The sequence below is a fragment of the Mustela erminea genome, chromosome 12 (genome assembly GCF_009829155.1).
Source record: "Mustela erminea isolate mMusErm1 chromosome 12, mMusErm1.Pri, whole genome shotgun sequence".
NCBI lineage: Eukaryota > Metazoa > Chordata > Mammalia > Carnivora > Mustelidae > Mustela > Mustela erminea.
Genome location: NC_045625.1, coordinates 61,160,901 through 61,187,844, shown reverse-complemented (window position 1 = coordinate 61,187,844; position 26,944 = coordinate 61,160,901). Strand labels below are relative to the sequence as shown.

The following is a 26,944-nucleotide window of genomic DNA, read 5'->3' as shown; positions in this document are numbered from 1 at the left end:
AAGGGGGACTCTGAGCCTCTGCCCTGTGCCCACTAGGTGGTGCTGCTGGACCAGTTTTTCATCCCATTGCCCTTAAATCACCTCCCTAACAAGTGCCTATTCAGAGTCGTGTGTGTGTATGTATGTATGTATGTATGTATGTATGTATGTATGTATGTATGTAAAAGAGAGAGAGAGAGAGAGAGATGGATAGATGGCACCAAGAAAGGGAAAGTGCTTGCTACTGGCTGTACATTCAAAATGCTCAATTCCAGAGGGCAATTTTTCAGTTCAGTTTTCATTTAGTCATAGGAAAAGAACAGTTTTCCCTTGGGGCAAGTTAATGTTTTTCTGTATAAGTAATAAGCAACACTAGTAACAGCTAGTAACTGCAAGAGGCTTAAAGAACAGCTGATGGCAAACAAGTTTAAAATGTCTTCTGAAGTATGAAAGCTGTATATTTTAAAAAATAATCATTATTATTAGTCTTTCTAGAACATGGAATACTGGAGTTTATGCAGAGGTATTTGGATGTTTTGGTAATACTGTTGTTAGCCTTTTATTTATTCATTGGTTCAACTTGCAGCTTTTGAAATACCTTTCTGTTCAATTATTTGTGTAGGAAGAATTTTTTTTTTTGTAGAGAATATAAGAAGATTTATTTACTTTAGTAGATTTTCCCTCTTACTTATAATGACCATTTTTTTTTTTTTAAAAAGAGGCAGCAAATGGAAATCCCAGTGCTCATCAGTGGATTATGTTGATATTAAAATGCTTTTATGAAGAACCTTTATCTCATCCAGCTATTTTGTTTGGTAACATCACAGGTGTGGTCTCTGCTCATTAGATAATTAAATGGACAGCAATGATGACACTAGACTTCTTTTCAAGACAATGTATTTCATTTTGTGTGGTTGGTAATTTTAAATACTTTAATAAAATACATTAATTTTTAAAAGCTAAACAAAATTTTCCAATACCTAGTGACCATTGGTGTCTGGTAGGACACAGGATGAGTAGGATGCTGAAGACATTCGTAACCTAACACTTGATCCTATGCTCAGGGATAGCCAGGCTAGGGATTTGTTTGAAGTCATAGACGATGGGTATACCTGAAGACAAAACCCAACAACAACAACAACAAAGAAACCTGATTTCACATCATACAGATTTTAGAATTTACTCAATCATTTTTTTTTTCCCTAATCCCTTCCATCTTGTTCTCTGTACTAATATAATTAGTTAGCCCTAGTCATAATTGTATCTCTGGAAGAGGAGCAGAATTGTACAAAGTTGAGAATAAAATAAAAGGAAATAGAGATAAAACACACATGAAGTTAGAATGTCTTTTCTTTTTATTTACATGATGGAAAAAATATAGGTAAAGATTATCAGGAAGAAGGGTTAAGGACGGAAATTTAGAGAGCACAAACAATATATTCTTTTTATAGTAGAATCACACAGAAGACAGCAGTATTGTCTGCTGAAATGATCTTCAGTATCAATGTTATTGTTTGGAAGCAGATCACCAAAAAAATCTTTAAATTTGATTATAAAATTTAAGGGAAGAACATTTTAAGAACCTAACAAAAGGAAAAAAAAAAGAACCTAACAAAAGGAGTAAATCAGCATGAAGTTCTGGTGTTTGTTACGCACTTACCATAAATGTTTATTACATATATCATTCACTTCTTGAAGATTAAATTAATTAAATATCTGTGGAATTGATATGAATAAAACAGCAAGGCAGGCTTATGGATTCTAAGAAATCTTGGAAAATTGGAGCAGGCCATCAATGCAGCTATTAGTTTAAAAAATTTTTCTGTTTTGAGAGGAAGTTCTCAAATAGAAATGTTGTAAGAATACTTAAATAGTAAATTACATGTGTCAAAGCATATGATGTTTATCTTGATAGCTGTCATTGCATAGAAACTTTGGTCATTGACCATACAACCATCCTTACAGTGGCATAGCATAGTGCCTTTGGTTTCTATGTGTGTGGACATCCCTAAGATTTTTTCATTTGAAATTCTATTTTTGCAACCAAATAGAGGAAGAAATGAATTTTAGAATAGCTGAAGTTGCCCCCAGGCTTTCAGTGACCACTGATATATATTTGACGAGTGAACCAAGCGCAGGCACGTGTTCCCTGAGTGAAGAACATTATTTTGAAAAAGAATTTACACTGCAATGATGACTGAGCTACAAGCCTTTCAGTATCTGGCTGAGACCAACTATTCTGCTTAGAAGCCTCTATACACTTTAAAATTTGTACCTGAAGGCAAATAATAGTGAACTTGAAAGCCAGAGATTATAGTTTTGAAAGGTACATCAATTCTGAAAATAGAGTGGTTTCACTGAGGTATTCCAGCTGAAAGTTGAATCAAAGGAAAAAAAAAATGCATCCAGACTTCCTGTTTCTTAGAATAAGGCACTTGTTCTCTTGTTAACTGGCTTACATTATCAGATGTATTGAATACTAAAAATAGAATTACTGAGAGATAGGGATGGGGTCTGCCTTACGTGCTGTAAGATCACCCTCGGCCCTATTTAGTTAATGTTACAGCAATGTTAGAGATCGGCTTCACCTTCTTTCTAGAGGAATCATGAGTGTATTTGACAGAGCCTCTGTTAATGCATTAAGGGAAATACAAAAATGTAATTGATTATCTTTTATCACTTTAAAAGGAAAAAAATGCATTGGAAAGGCAATCAAAAAATGTCATTATGTTACACATTAACGCATGTACTGTTTTATTCATATCTTCAGTTATTTTTAAAGAACAAGAGGAATTCTAAGAAAATACTAAACATTGACCATGATGAGTGACTTTATTGTGTAAATGCAGTTGAGGAAAAATTTGCCTTAATAAAGGGAACTACTGAAGGAGGAATAAGTTATACTACAAATGAAATATGGTGTAGTGTGTTCAGCTCTATTATATAATAACTTCAGTATGAAACTTATAATATCATTAAGGCCGTTCTTCAGAATTTCAACATACATTGTATCCTCAACTTTGTAAGATTTTTAAATAAGTTTATTGTAAAAAAAATGTATATTAGTAGCTGTATAGTTCTTAACTGTCAGAATGATTTGCTACAGGGACTAGATCCTATTGCAAGCTGTCAAATTTGTATATTGCTGTAATACCAAACCATAAAATCTTTTGAGCAAAATGGAAAATGTCAGATAGGCATGACTACAAATAATATACTTTCTGAAGGCTGTAGACATCTATAGGAGAAAATGTGTAAATGCATGAAATGTTATCTTGTTACTATGGATTTTCTTTATCTGCTGAAAGAAAACTCGGAGGCAAAAGGAAATTGATTGGAATCTTTAAATTTTTAGTTTTGAACTCATTTTTCCTGGGGACTAATTCTTAAAACATTATTAGATAAGTAGAACTTCATGTAAGTCATGATTTAAGAATATTGTAAGAGTAATCTTATTTTGTAGCTTGCATTGCTGAATGGTTCATTTTTTTCTGATCTTGTCTGTGTGAGTAGTGATTACTGGCAGATCTTTTAATTGAATTAGTGAGCTGATGTTGGGGTTCCAGAGATGGGATCAACCCCTTCACTCCAACATCGACTGGGCCAATTTGAACAAACACATGCCTAACGGAGGCAGCTGCTCTATGGCTCTAAACATTAACAGAGTTTGGCTGGGACAACAGTGAATGACAGCAGGGAGGTTCTAATTTTTGAGAGATATAGTCATTATTGTAAAACAGTGGATTCATTATTATTTGTTGTTCTAATATTTTAGTATGAATTAGGTTGTTTATTCCCTCAAAGAGGCATTCTTAAATATCCACAAAAAATAAGTTATTTAACATATAACTCTGGTATATTTTAGGCATATTCTCTCAATTTAGTGATGTCATTTTCTTTTTTTTCTTAAATATTTTATTTATTTATTTGACAGACAGAGATCACAAGTAGGCAGAGAGGCAGGCAGAGAGAGAGAGGAGGGGAAGCAGACTCCCCACTGAGCAGAGAGCCCGATGCAGGGCTCGATCCCAGGACCCTGAGATCATGACCTGAGCCAAAGGCAGAGGCTCAACCCATTGAGCCACCCAGGTGCCCAGTGATGTCATTTTCTAACATGAGCTCATACATACAGGTATCAGCATAGTTTTAGTCAGTCATAGTTTGGACTTACTGACTTAAATATGAAAGAGTCTTAGCTTTCATCTGTATTACTGTTTGGATCATGCAATTCTAAGTCTCTATTACATTGAGATTAAGACTATTTGAGTCCAGTGTCCTCCACTTAGCCATGCTTGCCATGCATATTAACTTCTCTGAACCTCATCTATAAACTGGGGTGGTTGTGAGGATAAAGTAAGAATAATGGAATACTGGAATACAGTTGCCTTCAAAGTAGGTCATTGCTTATGGCTAATGACTCATAAATCTCTGTGAGCTGCCTTTTGACCAATCAGGAACAGAGCAAATAAATATTTCTGCTCTAGAGGGAGTAGATTCCTGGTGATCTCTCATGTTTATTTATTTATTCAATAGATATTTATTTAGGATTTGCTATGTGGTTAGGTGATAGATTTTATTTCATTTCAATTTTTATAGATTTTACAGAAAAATAGAAGTCATTGAACATTAGGCAAGCAATTGCAAAGCAGTATGTGCAGATCTATTGTAGTGAAATCTGGAATTCAGTGAAGGACCTTACTAGATTTGAGGTATTAGGGTTGGTAATATAGAGGTGGAGAAAAACTTCCTAAAAGAAGCATTGCTTAGTAATGCTTAATCTGAGACCTGAAAGATGAGAAGAGCTAGCTGGAGGAAGGGTTAGTATGCTTAGCCTAGAAGTGGGAGGAAATTATGAAGTCTAGGAAATGAAATTTCAGTACAGGTGGAGCATGAAGTATAGAGAGGGAAAGGTGAATCTTGAGAGAAGAAGCCTCAGATGAGATAGAACTGTGCTGTCTAGCATGGCAACCACTTATGGCTGTTGAGCACATGAAATGTGGTTAGTGTTATCAAAGAACTGAATTTAAACAATTTGGGGGCTTTTCTTGTTCTCACTCACATCCACATACCTCCCATGCTAGTCCTGCTGATCCTCCAGAAGTTTAGGCCTAACCACAGATATGAGCAATAGCATGCAGGGCCTGTGTAATACCTAGCCTGAAATATGCCTCTGTTGCATGGTCCTCACAGCAGTTCTGCTTCTCCAAGTGAACCCTGACTTAGACACCTCCCAATTAATTTCCACTCCTTTACATGGCTTGAAGCAAGTGGGCAAAGGGCTAATGTTGGCAGGAACTAAAATTTCACACTCCCCTTTTATTTTAAATTTTATTTAATTTTAAATAAGCTAAATTTAAAAACTGGAGGCAGCATAAACACATGAAACACAACTATAATTTTGGTAGGTGCACATTTCAAACATCCTTGAAAATTTAGTATCATAATTGAGATGTGCTATAAGTGCAAATACACAGCAGATTTCAGACTTAGTATGAAGAAAAGAATGCAAAATATCTCATTAATTTTTATATTGGTTACATGTCAAAATGATAATATTTTGGATTTCTTGAGTTAAGATATATTCTTAAAATTAATTTCACCTGATTCCTTCCTTCCCTCCCTTTCTTTCTTCCTTTCTTCTCTTTTTCTCTTTCTTTCTTTCTTAAAGATTTAATTTATTCACTTAAGAGAGAGAGAGAGCAGACACAAGCAGGAGGGACAGGTAGAAGCAGCGAGAGAAGCAGACTCCCTGCTGAGCAGGGAGCCTGACACAGGACTCGATCCCAGGACCTGGGGATCGTGAGCTGAGCTAAAGGCTGATACTTAACCACTGAGCCACCCAGGTGCCTCCTGATTCTTTTTTTATGATAAAATATACATAACATAAACTTTTCATTTTAATAATTTTTAGGTGTATAGTTCTATAGCATTAAATGTGTTTATATTTCACACCCCTGTATCTTTAGAATTCTTTCATCTTCCTTAAATTAGGCTTACTCATTGAATAATAATTTCCCATTCTTTTTCCCATTCTTTCCTCTCTTACCTGTTTTTTAATGTTGCTCCTATAATAATAAAAATTGCATGTGTGGCTTATATTGTATTTCTAGTGGACAGTGCTATCCTAGAGGATTTTGTATTTAATTATGAAGTATAACAGTAAGATCATATTCATATTTCAGAAGGGCATTTTGCTGCTGGAGTGGAGAATGTATTCAAGAGAGCAGGCCTGGAGTTTCATTGATTTTGGCATGAACCTGGGGATGGAGAGAGGTAAACCCACCAGAGGCAGGGTAAGCTAGGTGTGGAAGAAGCTGGGTTCTGGCATAAGTAGCTCGGGTAGAGGTCATGCTGTGCACAGGGCTTATCACCACAAAGTTTAGGGGGAAGTACATTTGGCACTTAAGTACTTGTAGTTCATCTGGTGTGGCTCAGAGGGGAGATGTGCCAGAATCCCACCTCTTATGGGTATGTAGCTGTTTAACAGCTTGCTCCTAGATTTTTAGGGCTAGAGGCATGTGACAGTCAGTGACTATTACTGGGCAGCCATTCAGGTGGTAGTGAGCAACGGGGCTTTGTCTGGATGTGCATTTGGTTCACGATAATATTGTATCTGCCACTCCAAACTCTTGTTTGAAGTGTAACAGTCAAGCAAGGTGGTATCAGCACCACAAGTTTTATTTAGATTCTCTCTTAGGGCAAGAAGAAGAAACATATTGAAAATGAAAACCAAACCTATAGAAATGAAGTAGTCTGACTTGCAAAAAGGTGAATGAGAAAGAAAGTATAATGTTCTCATGAAAAATAAATGTGTCCTGCAACCAGTAGACACATAGTCTACTCTAGGATTTGTTGCCAAGATGTGTGGCCACAATGTAAAAAAGGATTTGCTGTAAAAATCACATGGGGTTGCTCAAACCCATGATAAGGTATTTATTTCAGGTTTGCTTCTTGTTACAATTTTGTTAATTTTAGTTTAAAATCATCTTTTCATCAATAGTTTTTGAGATAAAACTGCCTTTAGGATAAAATTTTAAATCATGATTTTTTCATTCAGAATATATGTTTCATTTTTCTTTCAAAACAAAATATTTTACTTTAAATAAATGATTATTTATTTAAAGTAAAATAAGTAAAAGTAGTCAAATAAATTGACCAGTTTTCATTATAAGGAGTAGTGCTTAAGGTTAATTAACACTTAAACATTATTTTCCTAGAGCCATCTGTTGTTCCTGATTGATTTAAAAATTAATTGGTTTTAAATTAAACACTTTTTCTCTATAGACAAAGCAAGAAAATATTGTGAAATCTTTTCACTAATTTTTTTCAGTGAAAATAATTGTGACACTCTGGCTAGAGTATAATTTTAATAAACTAATGAGCTTTCTGACCAGAGCCAAGTGAGTCTTCTCTGATTTTTAGAGTGATAAATTGACTCTGTCAAAATTTGCAATCTAGTCTGGTGAAATATTTTACTATGAAAGTTTAATTCTCATTTTTTATTTATGAAACCAGGGTAGTGTCACACTAGCTTATAATATGTTGGCCATTTAGTGTGATTTATTTCAATGCGTGTCACTTGTTGATGTGTTTAGTGATTGTTGACCTATATTTAATTCTAAAACTCTAAGTGGTGTGAAATGAAATAAGTCAGCAGCTATAGTTAAAAAAAAAAACAAAAACAAAAAATCATGACCCACAGATACATTCAGCTGTCTTTTCTTAGTTTTAATGATGTCACAGCTTTATATTTGACAGCTCTTGATTTGGGGGCAATGGAAGAATAATAGATTTCTTTACTGTTGTGGGAATCAACTTAGAATAATTTCTACTACAAAGTATATCTTGAAATGTAATAAAATTGTCTTTTATTACATAATTTGGGAATTCCAGCCTGTCTTTTTCAAGGTTTTGAGGAAAATTGTGGAATAAAGAGTTTTCTTTCATTCGTTTATCAATCTTTTAGTCAATAAATACTTATGGAACTGATCATGCATCGCATTTGGTGCTCGATGACAGGGTGCATGAGATGGATAGAGTCATTCCTCTTTTGGGATTTATATTCTGGAAGGATTTAGAAGTAGAACTTCCAAGGATATGGTTTGTTCTTTGGGTCATTTTGAAAGGCAGAAGGAAGGGGCTAGAGTAGAACATTGGTCTAAGGTATTTCTTCACAGAGGGGTTGAAATAGGCTCTTCTATTTTCTAATGTCAGGGTGTTTATCTCATGTAGATAATGTCTAACAAATAGATAAAAATATTAAAAATGTATACATCTTTCAGATATGAAATTAGTTTGAGATAATTTTAGAAATAATAAACATCTTTAAAAGCTTTATTTTAAAATAGTGGCTTGTTATAAAATTTCAGATTAGTCATAGCTCACAACACAGTGAAATATGAATAATAAAACATTCATAATAATGAAAAATTTTTTATAATATGGACTGTTTCAAATACCACCATGTCCTGGAATTACTGTTTTTTGTTGTTTTGTTTTTTCCCATTTTATTTTATTTCATTTCTTTTCAGTGTTCCAAAATTCATTGTTTATGCACCACACCCAGTTCTCCATGCAATATGTGCCCTCCATAATACCCCCCACCAGGTTTCACCCAACCCCCACTCCTCTCCCCTCCAAAACCCTCAGTCGGTTTCTCAGAGTCCCCAGTCTCTCATAGTTTATCTCCCCCTCTGATTTCCCCCAACTTACTTCTCCTTTCCTTCACCCAGTGTCTTCCATGCTATTCCTTATGCTCCACAAGTAAGTGAAACCATATGATACTTGACTCTCTCTGCTTGACTTCACCCAGCATAATCTCTTCCAGTCATGTATGTTGATACAAAAGTTGGGTATTCATCCTTTCTGATGGAGGTATAATACTTCCTTGTATATATAGACCATATCTTCTTTATCCATTCATCCATTGAAGAGCATCTTGGTTCTTTCTACAGTTTGGTGACTGTGGCCATTGCTGCTACAAACACTGGGGTACAGGTGGCCCTTCTGTTTACTACATCTGTATCTTTGTGGTAAATAACCAGTAGTGCAATTGCAGGGTCATAGGCTAGCTCTATTTTTAATTTTTTGAGGAATCTCCACACTGTTTTCCAAAGTGGTTGCACCAACTTGCATTCCCACCAACAGTGTAAGAGGTTTCCCCTTTCTCCACATCCTCTCCAACACATGTTGTTTACTGTCTTGTTAATTTTGGCCATTCTAACTGGTGTCAGGTGGTATCTCAATGTGGTTTTGGTTTGAATCTCCCTGATGGCTAATGATGATGATCATGTTTTCATGTGCCTGTTAGTCATTTGTATGTCTTCTTTGGAGAAGGGTCTTGCTCAATGTCTTCTGCCCATTTTTTTTGACAATGATTATCTGTTTTGTGTATGTTGAGTTTGAGGAGTTCTTTAGAGATCTTGGATATCAACCCTTTGTCTGTAGTGTCATTTGCGAAAATCTTCTCCCATTCCGTCGGTTGCCTCTTTGTTTCGTTGACTCTTGCCTTTGCTGTGCAGAAGCTTTTGATCTTGATGAAGTCCCAGAAGTTCATTTTCACTTTTGTTTCCTTGGCCTTTGGAGGCATATCTTGAAAGAAGTTGCTGTGGCTGATATCAGAGAGGTTACTGCCTATGTTCTCTAGGATTCTGATGGATTCCTGCCTCATGTTGAGGTCTTTTACCCATTTTGAGTTTATCTTTGTCTATGGTGTAAGAGAATGTTTGAGTTTCATTCTTCTACACATAGCTGTCCAATTTCCCCAGCACCATTTATTGAAGAGACGGTCTTTTTTCCACTGATATTTTTTCCTCCTTTGTCGAAGATTATTTGACCACAGAGTTGAGGGTCCATATCTGGTCTCTCTACTCTGTTCCAGTGGTCTGTGTGTCTGTTTTGTGCCAGTACCATGCTGTCTTGGTGATCACAGCTTTGTAGTAAAACTTGAATCAGGCAACATGATGCTCCCAGTTTTGTTTTTCTTTTTCAACATTTCCTTAGCAATTTGGGGTCTTTTCTGGTTTCGTTTTTAAAGAATTGAGGGATTTTGTTGTTATTTCTTTTATACTGCACAGTAAAAAGCATGAACTCAGTACTGCTGCAGAAATTCGCTTTAAAATTTCTCTGGGAAGAGGCCATTCAGAGAGAATTATCCTTTAGTATTATCCCTTTCCAAATAAGAATTTTAGTGGGCAGTTCAGCTTAGAACTAAGAGGGAAATTAATGACCCAAATGTTTTTAGACACAACAAAAAAATTAATATTTCTAACTCTTCAGTACTGTTTCTCTAAGAATCCTTTTTTATAAGGTGAAAATGAAAAAGCCAACAACATGAAAATCACTCCTTTTCCTGGCTGGTCCAATGGTTAATATATGTGCATTTTCAGGCTTCTCAATTTGACAGGGGCAATCACCATTTAATTTCAAAATTCCATTTATCTCAGTGATAGCCTTAGAACTTACTGAGTCTTCTTTTCCTGTCTGTGACAGCAGTACACATCTCTGCTCTTTGCCACACACTGATTTGGGGCTCCCTGCCCCAGAGCTCTGGCACATGACACCACTGCAGTGTACATTCTGCATAGATAAGGCATGACAGCCTTTTAACCTCAGCTTGCTGTGCATGCAGAGGGTGACAGCCCACCTGCACTGGGGAAAGCAAACAAGCTAGCATGATGTGTTCATCCTTAATCACATTCTGTTTCTCTCAGAGGTGTTTCAAGAAAATGACAAGCCAAGCTTAGAGTTCAGGTTATCGGCCTGAGACACACAGGTGCAGGGCATCTCTGTAGCCAATAAGTCTAAACTGTATCATTTAGCTCTATTTTTTAATTTAATGTTAGAATTTTAATATATAGATCATGTATGGCTCTTGGTCCTTTCGTTAAGGACTTACTGTTTTAGTTATAAAAGTAATGTGTTTCTCATCAAAGATTACAAAAAAAGTAAGTGTATAAAATACACAAATAAAGGTCGTCTTCAGCTCCATGGCACTTCACAGAAGTGGTGATGTTCCATATCTTGAAGTAATGATTCTTGACTTTTTTCTATGGAGAAAACAGCCTGGAAAAATGCAGCATTTTTCCATCCTGTGTTATCATTAAGAGTGTATTTCAATAGCATACTATGTATATGATAGTCATATATGGACAGAGTCCCAAGCAGACTCCACATTGAGCACAGAGCCCCACGAAGGGCTTGATCCCACAACCCTGAGATCATGACCTGAGTTGAAACCTAGAGTTGGCCAACTTACTGTGCCACCCAACTGCCCCAAATTTCATTTCTTTTAGGTATATTCCTAGGAATAACATTGCTGGGCAAGATGGTAAATTGTATGTTTAACTTAATTTGCTAGACTGTTCTCCAGCATATACATGATAGTCAAACACATGCATGTAAACCTGTTTTATAAAAATATAATTGTTTTATTAAAATGTCAGTCTTAAAGGTAGTTGTGTTGTTCCTTTCCTATGGTCTATGAATCTACCAGTATCCCTAACATTTCACATGCCTTTGCTTATCTCACCCATTTTGAAAATTTTCAGTCTGCATTTTTTAAGGATATTTTAAAAATTTTTAAATTTTAAAAAATTTTTAATAAACATATAATGTATTATTAGCCCCAGGGGTACAGGTCTGTGAATTGCCAGGTTTATCCACTTCACAGCACTTACCACAGCACATACCCTCCCCCAGTGTCCATAACCCCACCACCCTCTCCGACCTCCCAACCCCCAGCAACCCTCAGTTTGTTTTGTGACATTAAGAGTCTTTTATGGTTTGTCTCCCTCCTGATCCCATCTTGTTTCATGTATTCTTTTCCTACCCCCCCAAAACTCCAACGTTGTGTCTCCACTTCCTCATATGAGGGAAATCATATGATAGTTGTCTTTCTCCGATTGACTTATTTTGCTAAGCATAATACCCTCTAGTTCCATCCATGTCATCACAAATGGCAAGATTTCATTTGTTTTGATGGCTGCATAGTATTCAGTGTGTGTGTGTGTGTGTGTGTGTGTGTGTGTGTGTATCTCACATTTTCTTTATCCATTTATCTGTTGATGGACATCTAGGTTCTTTCCACAGTTTGGCTATTGTGGACATGGCTGCTATCATTCGGGTGCATGTGCCCCTTTGGATCACTACATTTGTATCTTTAGGATAAATACCCAGTAGTGCAATAGCTGGGTCATAAGGTAGCTCTATTTTCAACTTTCTGAAAATCTCCATGCTGTTTTCCAGAGTGGTTGCACCAGCTTGCATTCCCACCAACAGTGTAGGAGGGTTCCCCTTTCTCCGAATCCTCGCCAGCATCTGTCATTTCCTGACTTGCTAATTTTAGCCATTCTGATTGTGTGAGGTGGTAACTCATTGTGGTTTTGATTTGTGTTTCCCTGATGCTGAGTGATGTGGAGCATTTTTTTCATGTGTCTGTTGGCCATCTGGATGTCTTCTTTGCAGAAATGTCTGCTCATTTCCTCTGCCTATTTCTTAATTGGATTATTTGTTCTTTGGGTGTTGAGTTTACTAAGCTCTTTTTAGATTTTGGATACTAGTTCTTTATCTGATATGTCATTTGCAAATATCTTCTCCCATTCTGTCAGTTGTCTTTTGGTTGTGTTAACTGTTTACTTTGCTGTGCAAAAGATTCTGATCTTGATAAAATCCCAATAGTTCACTTTTGCCCTTGCTTCCCTTGCCTTTGGCGATGTTCCCCGGAAGACGTTGCTGTGGCTGAGGTTGAAGAGGTTGCTGCCTGTGTTCTCCTCAAGGATTTTGATGGATTCCTTTCTCACATTGACGTCCTTCAACCATTTTGAGTCTATTTTTGTGTGTGTTGTAAGGAAGTGGTCCAGTTTCATTTTTCTGCATGTGGCTGTCCAATTTCCCAATTTGTTGAAGAGGCTGTCTTTTTTCTATTGGACATTCTTTATTGCTTTGTTGAAGATTCGTTGACCATAGAGTTGAGGGTCTATTTCTGGGCTCTCTATTCTGTTCCATTGATCTATGTGTCTGCTTTTGTGCCAGTACCATACTGTCTTGATGAGGACAACTTTGTAATAGAGCTTGAAGTCCGGAATTGTGATGCCACCAACTTTGGCTTTCTTTTTCAATATTTGGGGACTTTTCTGGTTCCATATAAATTTTAGAATTATTTGTTCCATTTCTTTGAAAAAGATGGATGGTACTTTGATAGGGATTGCATTACATGTGTAGATTGCTTTAGGTAGCATCAACATTTTCACAATATTTGTTCTTCCAATCCATGAGCATAGAACATTTTTCCATTTCTTTGTGTCTTCCTCAATTTCTTTCATGAGTACTTTATAGTTTTCTGAGTATAGATTCTTTGCCTCTTTGGTTAGGTTTTTTCCTAGGTATCTTATGGTTTTGGGTGCAAATGTAAATGGGATTGACTCCTTAATTTCTCTTTCTTCTGTCTTGTTGTTGGTGTAAAGAAATGCAACTGATTTCTGTGCATTGATTTTATATCCTGATATTTTACTGAATTCCTGTACGAGTTCTAGCAGTTTTGGAGTGGAGTCTTTTGGGTTTTCCACATATAGTATCACATCATTTGCAAAGAGTGATAGTTTGACTTCTTTGCTGATATGGGTGCCTTTAATTTCTTTTTGTTGTCTGATTGATGAGGCTGGGATTTCTAGTACTATGTTGAATAGCAGTGGTGATAACGGACATCCCTGCCATGTTCCTGACCTTAGTGGAAAAGCTCTCAGTTTTTCTCCATTGAGAATGATATTTGTGGTGGGTTTTTCATAGATGGCTTTGATAATATTGAGGTATGTGCCCTCTATCTCTGCACTTTGAAGAGTTTTGATCAGGAAGGGATGCTGTACTTTGTCAAATGCTTTTTCAGCATCTATTGAGACTATCATATAGTTCTTGTTCTTTCTTTTATTAATGTATTATATCAAAGTGATTGATTTGCAGATGTTGAACCAACCTTGCAGCCCTGGAATAAATCCCTCCTGATCATGGTGAATAATCCTTTTAATGTACTGTTGGATCCTATTGGCTAGTATTTGGGTGAGAATTTTCGCATTGTGTTCATCAAGGATATTGGTCTGTAATTCTCTTTTCTGATGGGATCCTTGTCTGGTTTTGGGATCAAGGTAGTGCTGGCCTCATAAAATGAGTTTGGAAGTTTTCCTTCCATTTCTATTTTTTGGAACAGTTTCAGGAGAATAGTAATTAGTTCTTCTTTAAATGTTTGGTAGAATTCCCCTAGGAAGCTGTCTGGCCCTGGGCTTTTGTTTGTTTGGAGATTTTTGATAACTGTTTCAATCTCCTTACTGGTTGTGGGTCTGTTCAGGTTTTCTATTTCTTCCTGGTTCAGTTGTGGGAGTTTATCTGTCTGTAGGAATGCATCCATTTCTTACAGATTGCCGAATTTGTTGGCGTAGAGTTGCTTATAGTATATTCTTATAATTGATTGTATTTCTTTGGTGGTGGTTGTGATCTCTCTTATTCATGATTTTATTTATTTGGGTCCTTTCTCTTTTCTTTTTGGTAAGTCTGGCCAGGGGTTTATCAATCTTATTCTTTCAAAGAGCCAGCTCCTAGTTTTGTCGATTTGTTCTATTGTTTTTTAGGTTTTTTTAAATTCGTTTGTTTTTTGTTTGTTTGTGTTTTTTTTTTATTTTCTATTTTGTTTTTCTGCTTGGATATTTATTATTTGCCTTCTCCTGCTGGGTTTAGGCTTTCTTTCTTGTTCTTTCTCCAGCTCATTTAGGTGTAGGGTTAGTTTGTGTATTTGAGACCTTTCTTGTTTCTGGAGAAAGGCTTGTATCACTATTTATTTTCCTCTCAGGACTGCATTTGCTCTGTCCACAGATTTTGAACTGTTATGTTTTCATTATCATTTGTTTCCATGAATTTTTTCAATTCTTCTTTAATTTCCTGGTTGACCCATTCATTCTTTAGAAGGATGCTGTTTAGTCTCCATGTATTTGGGTTCTTTTCAAATTTCCTCTTGTGATTGAGCTCTAGCTTCAGAGCATTGTGGTCTGAAAATATGCAGGGAATGATCCCAATCTTTTGATACCGGTTGATACCTGATTTATGACCCAGGATGTGATCTATTCTGGAGAATGTTCCATGTGCACTAGAGAAGAATGTGTATTCTGTTGCTTTGGGATGGAATGTTCTGAATATTTCTGTGATGTCCATCTGGTTCAGTGTGTCATTTAAGGTCTTTATTTCCTTGTTGATCTTTTGCTTGGATGATCTGTCCATTTCAGTGAGGGGGTGGTAAATTCCCCTACTATTATTATATTATTGTTGATGTGTCTCTTTGATTTTGTTATTAATTGGTTTATATAGTTGGCTGCTCCCACGTTAGGGGAATAGATATTTAAAATTGTTAGATCTTCTTGTTGGACAGATCCTTTGATTATGATATAATGTCCTTCCTCATTTCTTATTATGATCTTTGGCTTAAAGTCTAGTTGTTCTGATAAAAGGTTTGCCACCCCAGTTTTTTTCTGATGTCCATTAGCATGGTAAATTGTTTTCCACCCCTTCACTTTAATTCTGGAGTTGTTTTCAGGTCTAAAATGAGTTTCTTGTAGGCAGCATTTTGATAGGTATTGTTTTTTTATCCATTCTGATGCCCTGTGTGTTTGATTGGTGTATTGAGCCCATTTATATTCAGAGTAACTCTTGAGAGATATGAATTTAGTGCCATTGTATTGCCTGTAAGGTGACTGTTACTGTATATGGTCTCTGTTCCTTTCTGATCTACTACTTTTAGGCTCTCTCTTTGCTTAGAGGACCCCTTTCAATATTTCCTGTAGAGCTGATTTGGCGTTTGCAAATTCTTTCAGTTTTTGTTTGTCCTGGAAGCTTTTAATCTCTCTTTCTATTTTCAATGATAGCCTAGCTGGATATAGTATTCTTGGCTGCATGTTTCTCTCATTTAGTGCTCTGAATATATCATGCCAGTTCTTTCTGGCCTGCCAGGTCTCTGTGGCTAAGTCCACTGCCAATCTAATATTTTTACCATTGTATGTTACAGACTTCCTTTCCCAGGGAAAGGGACACCTGAGTGGGTCAGTTGGTTAAGCCTCTGCTTTCGGCTCAGGTCCTGATCCCAGGGTTCTGGGATCAAGTCCCACATTGGGTTCCTTGCTCATCGGGGAACCGGCTTCTCTCTCTGCCTCTGCCTGCCACTTTGCCTGCTTGTGCTCTTTCTTTCTCTGAAAATAAATAAGTAAAATCATTAAAAAATATATTACTAGATTGACTACAGAAATGACTAACAAAACTAATGATAACTCAGTGGCATAAGAAGGAAAATGTAAAGAAAAATAGGAGAGGAAATGAAAGAATGGAGATGAAAGTAGAAAGGGAGAGGTTTTGGGGAGTAAGAGGGAAAGTCCATGACTGCGCACATTCCACCCCAACTCAAATGTTTAGTCTTCTTCCTGACAACACTGGATTTTCAGAAGGCTTTTCACATAGATCTCCCTTCATTCAGAAAGTTCTCACCTCAGGTAGTTATTTCCATAGCTAAAATCCTACTCCCAAAATCATTTGTAAGAAAGGTATTAATTTTAGTTTCCACTGCTTCATCAACATATCATCTCAAGGAGGAGTAAATGAAATATTTGTTACATTGTCACATTGGCTGGCAGTGAGTAAGTTTCAGTAATGAACAACCATGAAGTGATGGTTTTGACTCTTAGTTAAAAATAAGAAATCAGAAGTTTAAAGTGGTTATGTTATATAGATAGAAATCAAAGAGCTGTGCTAAATCTTAACCTCCTGACCCAAATCCCGTGTTATCTGGGCTGTATTCTCCACTGAGTTAGGTAGCTCCTTGATCTTTTTAAAGGTTTAAAACAAGCACTGATGTGTTGAAGTTAATTGTTTCCAGTATTTTCCATGAAGACAATCATCTCAGTTCGGGTATATAACCTGGTTTTTGTTTTATTCTGTTCTGTTTTCCATTTCAGAGGACATTAAATATATAGTACTATAAAATTATGTCTATGTTATTTAAGTCCTTGTGAGAAGTAGGTTGACAGAGAATCAAAAGTATTCTTAAGTTTAAAAATATTCTTACATAGTGTCATTAGACTTGCAGTACCCGAAAAACTCCAGTTCACTCTCGCCTGTTGTCAGATCTGTTGGAAAGCTTTGACAAACAGTTGGTATGTCAGAGACAGCTAAAGCCTCAGAGAGGTTCATAGACACACGTAAATCTATCATCTAAATAAACTCCACTAGTGGCAGGTGTCTCAGAGCTCGGACTCATGGTGATGTGGGCACATGGGTTTTGTTAACCAGAAACAGCATTTTAACCTTGACAGCTTTTAAAAAGACAGTTCTGGACAGGGATTTGCTATCTGAAAAACTCCAAAGGAATTTGCCCTCAAATGAAAAGATTGTACTGGAGCTCACTTTATAGAGAAGAGAGGGATGTCATTATTGGGTTTATTTCCTAACATCTGAATCTTTTATGTATATAAGCAATTTCTATATAAGCTGTTCTTGGAACTCAACCAGAGTGAAAACTTCGGTTAATAGAAAGTTATGTACAATTAAGATTTGACCATTGTGGTTGTTTTTTTTTTTGTTTGTTTGTTTGTTTTTAGTTTCATTTAAAGATAATATTTACTATTTTTTAATTTATTATTTTCATCTTTATCTTCTTTTTTAATTCTTTTATTTTCTCACCATAGCACATACCCTCTCCAATGTCCATCACGCAACCACCCCATCCCTCCCACCTCCCTCCCCTCCAGCAATCCTGTTTGTTTCCCGAGATTAATTTATGCATGTCAAGCTCACATTTTTTCCTTTATGTTGAAAAAAATGCAGATACTTTTAAAGCATTCCAGGTACATATTAAATTGGACATGAACATTTCATCTATCCACCCTTTGCAATTTTTATTATTTGTGAGTAACTCTAAAAGGCCAAATCCTTTTAGTTAGTAGTCTTGCTGAGTCTTTTGTGGCTGCTGTATAAGGCATTAGCCAGTAACCCTAGCTTTGACATGTGTACACAACCAGCATTGACATGTGAACATAACCTTTCTTCTGTCCATCAGAATACATGTTTTACATGGAAAGGTATGTGTTCAATGGGTTTTCATGAATTTGGGGGTTTCCAGAGGTCTTGGGACATCTGACAATATCTTCTACTGTATATAGTGAATAGATGATTTCCACCCTTGAAAATGAAGGTCTCCCATCTTTGTATTTGTGAGGCAATGAACAGATTACCCTCTTTTCAAGCAAAAGAAGGGATATGAAATAATTTTCTCCCCAGTGGACCCCAGAAGAAAGCACCCCAGTTGTGATGGTGACATGATAGGCAGTGAGGAGACTGTCAGTGAAACAATTCTGCATTGGGGTATTTTGCTAGGGTTCCCCCAAAACAGATCCCAGAGCTTACTACCTCTTTGTGTGTAATAAATTAGTTGTAATTCTTTCTGTTTATGCTCAGTTTTAAATGTCTTCTTTTTATTTAACAAACCCATATCATCAGTTTGATCATACTTATCAGGAAGGACAAGCCAGCCAGTAGAGAAAAGAGAGACCCCTTCTCTTGTACACTTTATTTAGTTATTTTTAAAGAATTTTATTTGGAGGAGATTTTTATTAGATCTTGGGTGCTATGATTTGTCTGGTTAGTATTCTTAAAACAAGTCAATTCTCACTTGTTCCCCCTCATAGAAGGGAATAGTAGCAGCGTAGCTTTTGGGGAAAAAAGGATAATTAAGGCATGTGTACCCTGCACTGGGTACTTGCCCAGTGCCATCACAAGCATCAATCATCCTTGTGGTCCTTGACATTTCTGTATCCATTCATTATTTCTGTTCCCCCTTTGCTAGACCCTGTTGTAAGGCATCCTACTGTAATGAAACATCAGTAAAAACAACAAATCGCACAAGTTCTTGCTTTTAGACTTTATGCTAGGCTTTATTCTAACTCATTTTTACTAGAAACAGTTGATTTTAAGGAAATTGAGATATATAATAATTCTTTTATGATATATGTGTAGGAAGTAGTTGAACTGGAATTAAATTCATATGTATTATTCTAAAGCTCTTGCTAAGTACACTAATATTCATTAATGTGTAGCATATTGGGCTTTTGAAACTTATGATACATTGAATTTTTTAGGGCACATTAAGGAGTCTAGATACTGAAAAATAAAAATAATACTGAAGGCTCACTGTGAAAATGGCAGTTCAGTAGGAAAGTTGCATTGGCATGCACCCCAAATCTTGTTTAAGATGCTGTTTCTCATCTTAGGTGGGAATAGCCAGCATAATCTCTAGGATGGGGTCACAACAGCCTGAGCTCCTGCTTGAGTCAATCCATGGATTTTTTCTAAGATAATATGTCACCTGTCATTTTCCCCTGGAATCTTAGGACTTTGTGCTCAGTTATTTTTGTTTGTTGACCTACTCTGTGGTTAAAGCTACTTCTTTTGCCTAGTGTACTATCCTATCCTGGAATCTCTCTTTCCTTTGGTAATTGAGTCCAACATATATCCGATTACAGCCTCAAAAATGATGATTGGAATCAAAATCTTTCCAAGGTACATGGAATTAATGATTTTGGTACATCCTGGGATCACCTCCCATAGCATGGAGTGATTTTAATAGGAATCTCAGAAGTAACACTGTTAATTCTACAGCATTTCACATACCCAGAGGCTTGTTTCTTGGGGAATGTACTTTGTATCTCAGCCTGAATCCTGCCTTCCTGTAGCACGTCAAAGCAACTGAACATATTTTGAGTTTTGGTGAAACTGTCACTCATTCAAGTTCTGTCTGGGAGATACATGTTTTTCTTTTGCTTATTTGAGTACAGTTGACACACAATATTAGTTTCGGATGTACAATATATGAACTCAACATTTCGTATACATTATGCTATGCTCACCACAAGTGTAGCTACCATCTGTAACCATGCAATGCTATTATAATATCATTGACTATATTCCCTGTGCTGTGCCTTTTATTCCTATCATGTATTCATTCCATAACTGGTAGCCTGTATCTCTCATTCTGTTCACCCATTTTGCCCATCCCCCCAGTAAAACATCCTTTTTTTCTCTGTATATGTAGGTCTAATTCTGTCTTTTGTTTGTTTAATCATTTGTTTTGTTTTTTAGATTCCACATGTAAATGAAATCATACAGTGTTTGTCTTTCTCTGACTGATTTGTTTCACTTAGCATAATACCCTCTAAGTCTAACCATGTAATTGCAAAAGGAAAATCTCATTCTCTTTTATAGTTGAATAATACCCTATTTCATGTATGTACCACATCTTTATCCATTCTCTACTGATGGACACAGGTTGGCTATTATAAATAATGCTACAGTAAACATATGGGCATATAACTTCAAATTTGTGTTTTCATTTTCTTTGGGCAAATACCAACTAGTGGAATTTTGGGTTGTAAGGTGTATCTATGCTTAGTTTTTTGAGGAAATTCCTTACTGTTTTCCACAGTGGCTTCACCAATTTACATTTCCACCAGAAGTACCCGAGAGTCCCTTTTCCTCCACATCCTTGCCAACACTTGTTATTTATTGTCTTTTTGATTTTAGCCATTCTGACAGGGTGAATTGATATCTCATTGTGGTTTTGGATTTGTATTTCCCTGATGATAAGTGATGGTGAGCATCTTTTCATGTGTTTGTTGGCCATGTGTATGTCTTTTTTAGGAAAAAATGTATATTCAATTCCTCTGCTTATTTTTTTAATTGGATTGCTTGCAGTTTTTTTCATGTTAAGTCATATACTTTTTTTTTTTTTTTAATTTGACAGAGATTACAAGTAGGCAGAGAGGCAGGCAGAGAGAAGAAGGGAAGCAGGCTCCCTGAGCTTTACATATTTTGGATATTAACCCCTTATCAGATATATCATTCACAAAAAATCTTCTCCCATTCCATAGGATGCCTTTTAGTTCTGTTGGTGGTTTCCTTCACTGTGCAAAATGTTTTTATTTTGATGTAGTCCCAATAGTTTAGTTTTGCTTTTGTTTCCTTGCCTGAGGAGACATATCTAGAAAAAAGTTGCGATGGCTGATGTCAAAGAAGTTACTGTCTGTTCTCTTTTAGGACTTTTATGGTTTCAGGTCTCACATCTAGGTCCTTCTTCCATTTTTAGTTTTATTTTTGTGTATAAACTGCATTTTGATGAGAAAAGAAGTTTAAGAGACATTAGAAATGCAGAATATTCCTAATTTTTTTCTTAAATGAACAGTGAAAAGACTCTAAATGCCATATTGTGGTTGTCTCTGGACGACGGGACATATTGGGTTCTGTTTTGTTTTTTTTTTTTAAAAGATTTGTTTATTTGAGAGAGAGAGAGAGAGAGAGCCTGAGTGGGGACAGAGGGAGAAGGGAGGAGCAGACTTCCCACTGAGCGGGGAGCCTGATCAGGGGCTCAATCCCCAAACCCTGGAATCATGACCTGAGCCAAAATCACACACTTAAACAACTGAGCCACCCAGGTGTCCTGTATGTTGAGGGATTAAAAAAAAAATTTTTTTTAGATGTACTTTCTTGTAATTTGCAGTTTTTATTTATTTATTTTTTTTTTAAAGATTTTTACTTATTAATTTGACAGAGATCACAAGTAGTCAGAAAGGCAGGCAGGTGGTGGAGGGGAGGGGAACAGGCTCCCCGGTGAGCAGAGAGCCCAATGTGAGACTTGATCCCAGGACCCTGGGATCATGACCTGAGCCTAAGGCAGAGGCTTAACCCACTGAGCCACCAGGTACCCCTTTGTACTTTTTCTATAAAAACTTTGTATTGCTTGTAAAATCAGAGGAAAAAAGATAAAGTTTATAAAATTGGAGAAAATGTTATTTAAATACCTTGGCCTTTTATATGATTTTTTGTTTTATGACCTCAGTAGGAAGGATATGGGACAAACTGTAGCCGTGGTAGTGTCCACTGGTTTCTTCCCTTTGGTTCTGAGCACAATTACTCAGAGCAATTTTTTTTTTTCTTTCAATTCTGGACACATTTTTTTCTTAATAATGTTCACAATTCCATATTCATCTTCTTATTAATGATTCCTTTCAACATGGAAGGTTCCCTTTTGATATCTTCGGTAGTAATTTTCAGGGAATTCTTGTTTTATTTGCTAGCTAAGACCGGGATCAATATTTTTTATGCTTTTCATTATTGTCTGTCATTTAAAAAGTATGTAGCTTAATTAAATTGAATATAAATTGCCTTCAGTGTTTTCTAGAGGTTCCATATCCCAAAAAAGAACTTGAATTCAAAATGTACTAAAATTTCTATTTTTACTTGCTGTTTCTTAATATCCTGAAATTAGCCTATTCTTGTTTGTCAAACATAATTTACCTGTGTGTTAGGAGTCCCCAAACCACCCCCAAGTTCAGTGATGCACTGGGAGGACTCATAAGACCCAGCATATAGTTGTGCTCACAGCTGTGATTACAATGAAAAGATAGAAAGCATAGTCAGCCAAGCAAAAAAGGATTGGGAACAAGTTTTGGAGGAAACCAGGGGCAAACTTCCAGAGTCCTTTCCTAGTGGGGGATCGCACAGCACTCCTTATGGCCCCTGGAACCAGTTGTGACAGTACCTGTGAAATGTTGCCAACCAGAGAAGCTTGTCAGAGAATTGGTGCCTACAGTTTTTACTTGGAACTAATCACGTATATGGCACCCTTTCTGCCTAGCATGTGCCAAAATTTCAGACTCCTGGAAGGGAAGCAAGCATTAGCCATACCATTTGTACTGTACAAACAGTACAGGCACAGTCAGTCACTCTTACTAGAGAATGGGTGGAACTCCTGAAATTCAAGTTGTCAGACAACTTCCAGGGCCAACCTTCTAAGCAGGATTTTCAGTGAATAGCAGTCCCAGGCCTGCGGTGTGAACTCCTTTCTACACAATGTGGGATAAAAAGCTAGAAATACCCATTTACACCTAAGGCAAAATTGAATTTGCTAGAGTAAAGAATGGCCCCACTGTGTGCATTAATCTCTGTGAGAGTTACTTTGGACCTCTTCCCTTTTGCTCATTTTTCACCTCTTGCTAAGTGCGCTGGTACTTTGCACTTTAGAATTCTGTGATCCTAGGGGCACCTGGGTGGCTTAGTTGGTTCAGCATCTGCCTTCGACTTGGGTCATGATCCCAGGCCTGCTTGTGTTCTCACTCTCTCACTTTCTCGATCCACCCCCCTCTCTGTCTCAATAAACAGATAAATAAAAATCTCAAGAAGAAAAGAATTCTGTGATCCTGTATGTTTTCTGATACTTTATATGTCAGGGACTAAAACTGTAGTCCACATGCCATAGAGTTATATGAAAACTGTCTTAGAAGTCCAGAGCAGTGATAGTTCTGAGTCAAGTAAGTACGAAACTCTCAACTTTTGCATGTACTCTCTCTTTAGATTGATCTGTAGGAGAATGAGTGTTGAAATGGGCTACTGGTTCTCTTTTCCCCTACTGTTTTTGCTTTATAGAATAATTGCATTACTTTCAAGTAGATAAACAAAGGTATAGTCATCTTAAGAGAGCAAGACAAAGACAGATTAGGTGATAAATACTGAAGTAAATAGCACACTATTTAATCTAGGCATTAATTTATTGAGAAAGTTGTGACTTATCTACTAGCTGCCAATTAAATCCCATGGTCTTCTCTTCCTTGGTCCATAGCTTTGGTCCACATAATCCAATCTCCCTTGCAGGTTGGAGCTCAGCTAAAGCTACTATGGGAGCAAAAGTGATGGATATCACTCCCAAGTTTGGTTTCTTAATACTCCCATATATTGTCTTCCTTATGGTTTCTGGAATGGATTTGACTCAGATTGAGACCCTAGAACCTAAATGTTGAATTGATAGCACTTTTGTCTCTGAATGATTGTGGAGAAATTCTACCCCACTGAACTATTTGCCAGCCTGATACTTTTAAGTGAGTCAGAAATGAATTTCTATTAAGGTATTGTATAGTGGGGGCCTATATTTTACTCTATATACTCTTTGTTATCTCTTAGAATCTAGAAATGAGACACTTGATAAGGGAATACATATTAATATATTTATTTTATTTTAAAAATGAATTCGACTTATTCTGAGAGAAAATAAAATAGTTTTGGCCGATTGGTTTGATAATGATGGTTACCTTTGTCCATTGGGTTATATATGTATATACATATATACCAGATACTTAACATAAATTATATTTAATCTGCAGTCTCAAAAGTTTGATAAAATATATTTAAAACATATATAATTATAACTTGGAATTCTATGTTGGAAAATAATACCCCTTAATTTTTTTAATCCTCAAATAAATGTATAAGGTTTAACTTTAACATATACAAAAGTCTTTTGGGGAAATATAAGCAAAAACATTTGAAGACTACAACTATATAAGGACGACTGCTAATAGGTAGTTTAAACGAGTCTTTGTTGACCTGATTAATAAATAGGCAGTTAGTTATTCACTTGTGTAAATGAGCTAAATGTCCAGGGCAAACCTAAAGCAAACGACAGAGACTAATGCTACAGCTTGAACAACTTCTGCTATTATAACTTTTCCAAATTACCCTCTTAAAATATTTGTAGATCTCATCAGGCAGGTGAATAGAAAGGTTGAGTAATTGATCTTCTTGTAAGAAAAGTGTATGCGTAGTGGGATTACTTCACTTAGTGCTGCCAGTAAACCTGCAATTTTATTGTTCCTTCTCCTTTCCTGAATCTCTTTTATGTGCTGAAGAGACACATAGATATGGGATGGACCTCGGGACCTGGGCCAAATGTTTGTAGGGAAGAAATTGAAGAATAACTCTATGACTAAAGTGCTAAGGGAAGGACTTAGTCTAACAATGCAATTCCCTAAATTTATGGTTTGGGAAGGCTGATGCCTATAGGGTTTTAAATAAGGTTTTAAGGGAAACATTCCTACTTGTGCCCCGTACAACACACCAAACCCACTGCAAGTAAGGAACAACAGAGGGAAACCTGAGCATATATCTTCCATGCAGATATGTAAAAGATCAGAGGAAATCATCAGCTCTCACAGGTGGTACTGCCCCAGTGACTGAAAGCATCTCCAGGAGTATGTCCCTGGCATTCATCCACTTTGAAGATGTTGACAACCATAAATGCCAGAATCACACGTGACATTTCTGTTGAAAAACATTGAACACGGGGCGCCTGGGTGGCTCAGTGGGTTAGGCCTCTGCCTTTGGCTCAGGTCATGATCTCAGGGACCTGGGATCGAGCCCCGCATTGGGCTCTCTGCTCAGCAGGGAGCCTGCTTCCCTCCCTCTCTGCCGGCCTCTCTGCCTACTTGTGGTCTCTCTCTGTCAAATAAATAAATAAAATCTTTAAAAAAAAAAAATTTGAACACACCCCACGGCCCAGAGCCTGCAGGGGTAATGGGGAAATCTGGGAAGTAGAATAATTGCTTTCATGAGGAAATATGATGGAAATTTGATGAGGAAATACGAGGAAATATGATGGAAATATTCCATATTGATGGAAGAAATCCTTTGGGTTTCCGCTGTCTGCAAAACAAGTGTTTAAAGTTCTGGAGAGGAGTTCAGAGAGGCAATCAGTAGAAGGTAGGCCAAGTACTAATAAGGAATGGCTTGTATTACTTCAGAAACTCAAGGGATAAGGTGAATATTCCAAATTTCTTGCACTCGTTTAGAGATTTTGATCCAATTTAGAGATTGGATAAGGGCAGGAGTGAAAGAGCTAATTACTGGCTAAAGAGACTTTTTAGGAAGGTGTCTGGGTAGATGATGTTGAAACGTCAGGTACCTTTCACTTGGCTTGACTCTTCTCCCTGTGAATGGTATCATGGTGGATCTGAGAATGGAGTCATCAAAGAAATACTCCAGAGACTTCCTTCTCTGGAAGTTCCGTCTGTCCTCCAGAGCAGAGACTTAGCCTGTTTGTCTTTGCATCACTAGAGCCTCAGGTGGGGAATGAGTCCATACCCAGAAAAGGTTTACATGATGAATGAATGGATCAGTTAGAAGATTTCCCCGCCACCCTTGTCTACTAGAATAGCATAGAGGGACTCAGACGAACACTCCATTAGGAATAGTATGTGCTCACCTATGTTTATTTCAGGATCCCTAGCAGGTAAGATTCAGGAGGAGTTAAGAGGAGACCCAGTCAGGCATTGTTACTGATACTGTGATCAATGTAAGACACCAGGGGCAAAGGCATCCCATTTAAAGTGACTCCATAAATGTTCACTGGTTCTTTCAGAGCCTTGCAGTTTGGGTCCTCTCTGAAGTTGATGATGGAAGGGATAGTGCTTCTCTTATATCCCTTTGCAGAGGCAGAGCTTTGACTGCTTCCTGCCTGTGAGTCCCAGCATGCCTCCAGAGACTGCAGGCAGTCCTTTTCCTGTGAGAGTGTGCTTTGCTCTTGTAACCAGTATTGTCTGCTGACTTGACACTTCATCTCGAGACTGCTGGGTTGTCACACTCTGCTCCGGATCTCACACTGCTTCAGAGCCACTTCCTTGTGGGCAGGATGATCTACAGGGAATAAAAAATGAAACAGGCAATTTTGTCAAGCATTTGCAGTAGCAAAACAGAGCTGACAATAGGGGCTTATGTCTTTGTTCAACAGAATGAATGATCAAGTTGTATGCAATAAAAGGAAATTGTCAGATTTAAGAGAAGTGATAAAATATAGCACCAAACATTAGAGGCTTTTCCCTTATTTAATATTTATGTTCCTTGCCATTGTTAGGGTTCAGTCTCAAGCAGGGATGAGACCTGCAGTTCCCTATTGTGTATTTTCCTGAAGAAGTGAGGACAGATTAATTATTTATCAAGTAAGTGAAGTTCTGTCAGTTCACCAGCCTACAAGTACTCAACAGTTCAAGAATATTTTCCCCCCATTCTGAGTCAGTGTTTTGTGTTTGTTCATATGTATATATTTATATAATACACACACACA

General features: G+C 36.9%; 1 protein-coding gene across 19 annotated transcripts in view; it reads left to right on the top strand.

The window, feature by feature from the left end:
* KDM4C (lysine demethylase 4C) overlaps positions 1 to 26,944 on the top strand; it is a 507,226-nt gene that overhangs the window by 354,053 nt on the left and 126,229 nt on the right. The window contains exon 18 of one of the 19 annotated variants that reach the window (XM_032308080.1): positions 699 to 892. The exons of the other annotated variants lie outside the window; for them this stretch is intronic. Coding sequence (XP_032163971.1) covers positions 699 to 743 — 45 coding nt within the window. The 3' untranslated portion in view covers positions 744 to 892. Of the gene's footprint in view, positions 1 to 698; positions 893 to 26,944 lie in introns of those variants that run through there. 19 annotated transcript variants of the gene reach the window in all.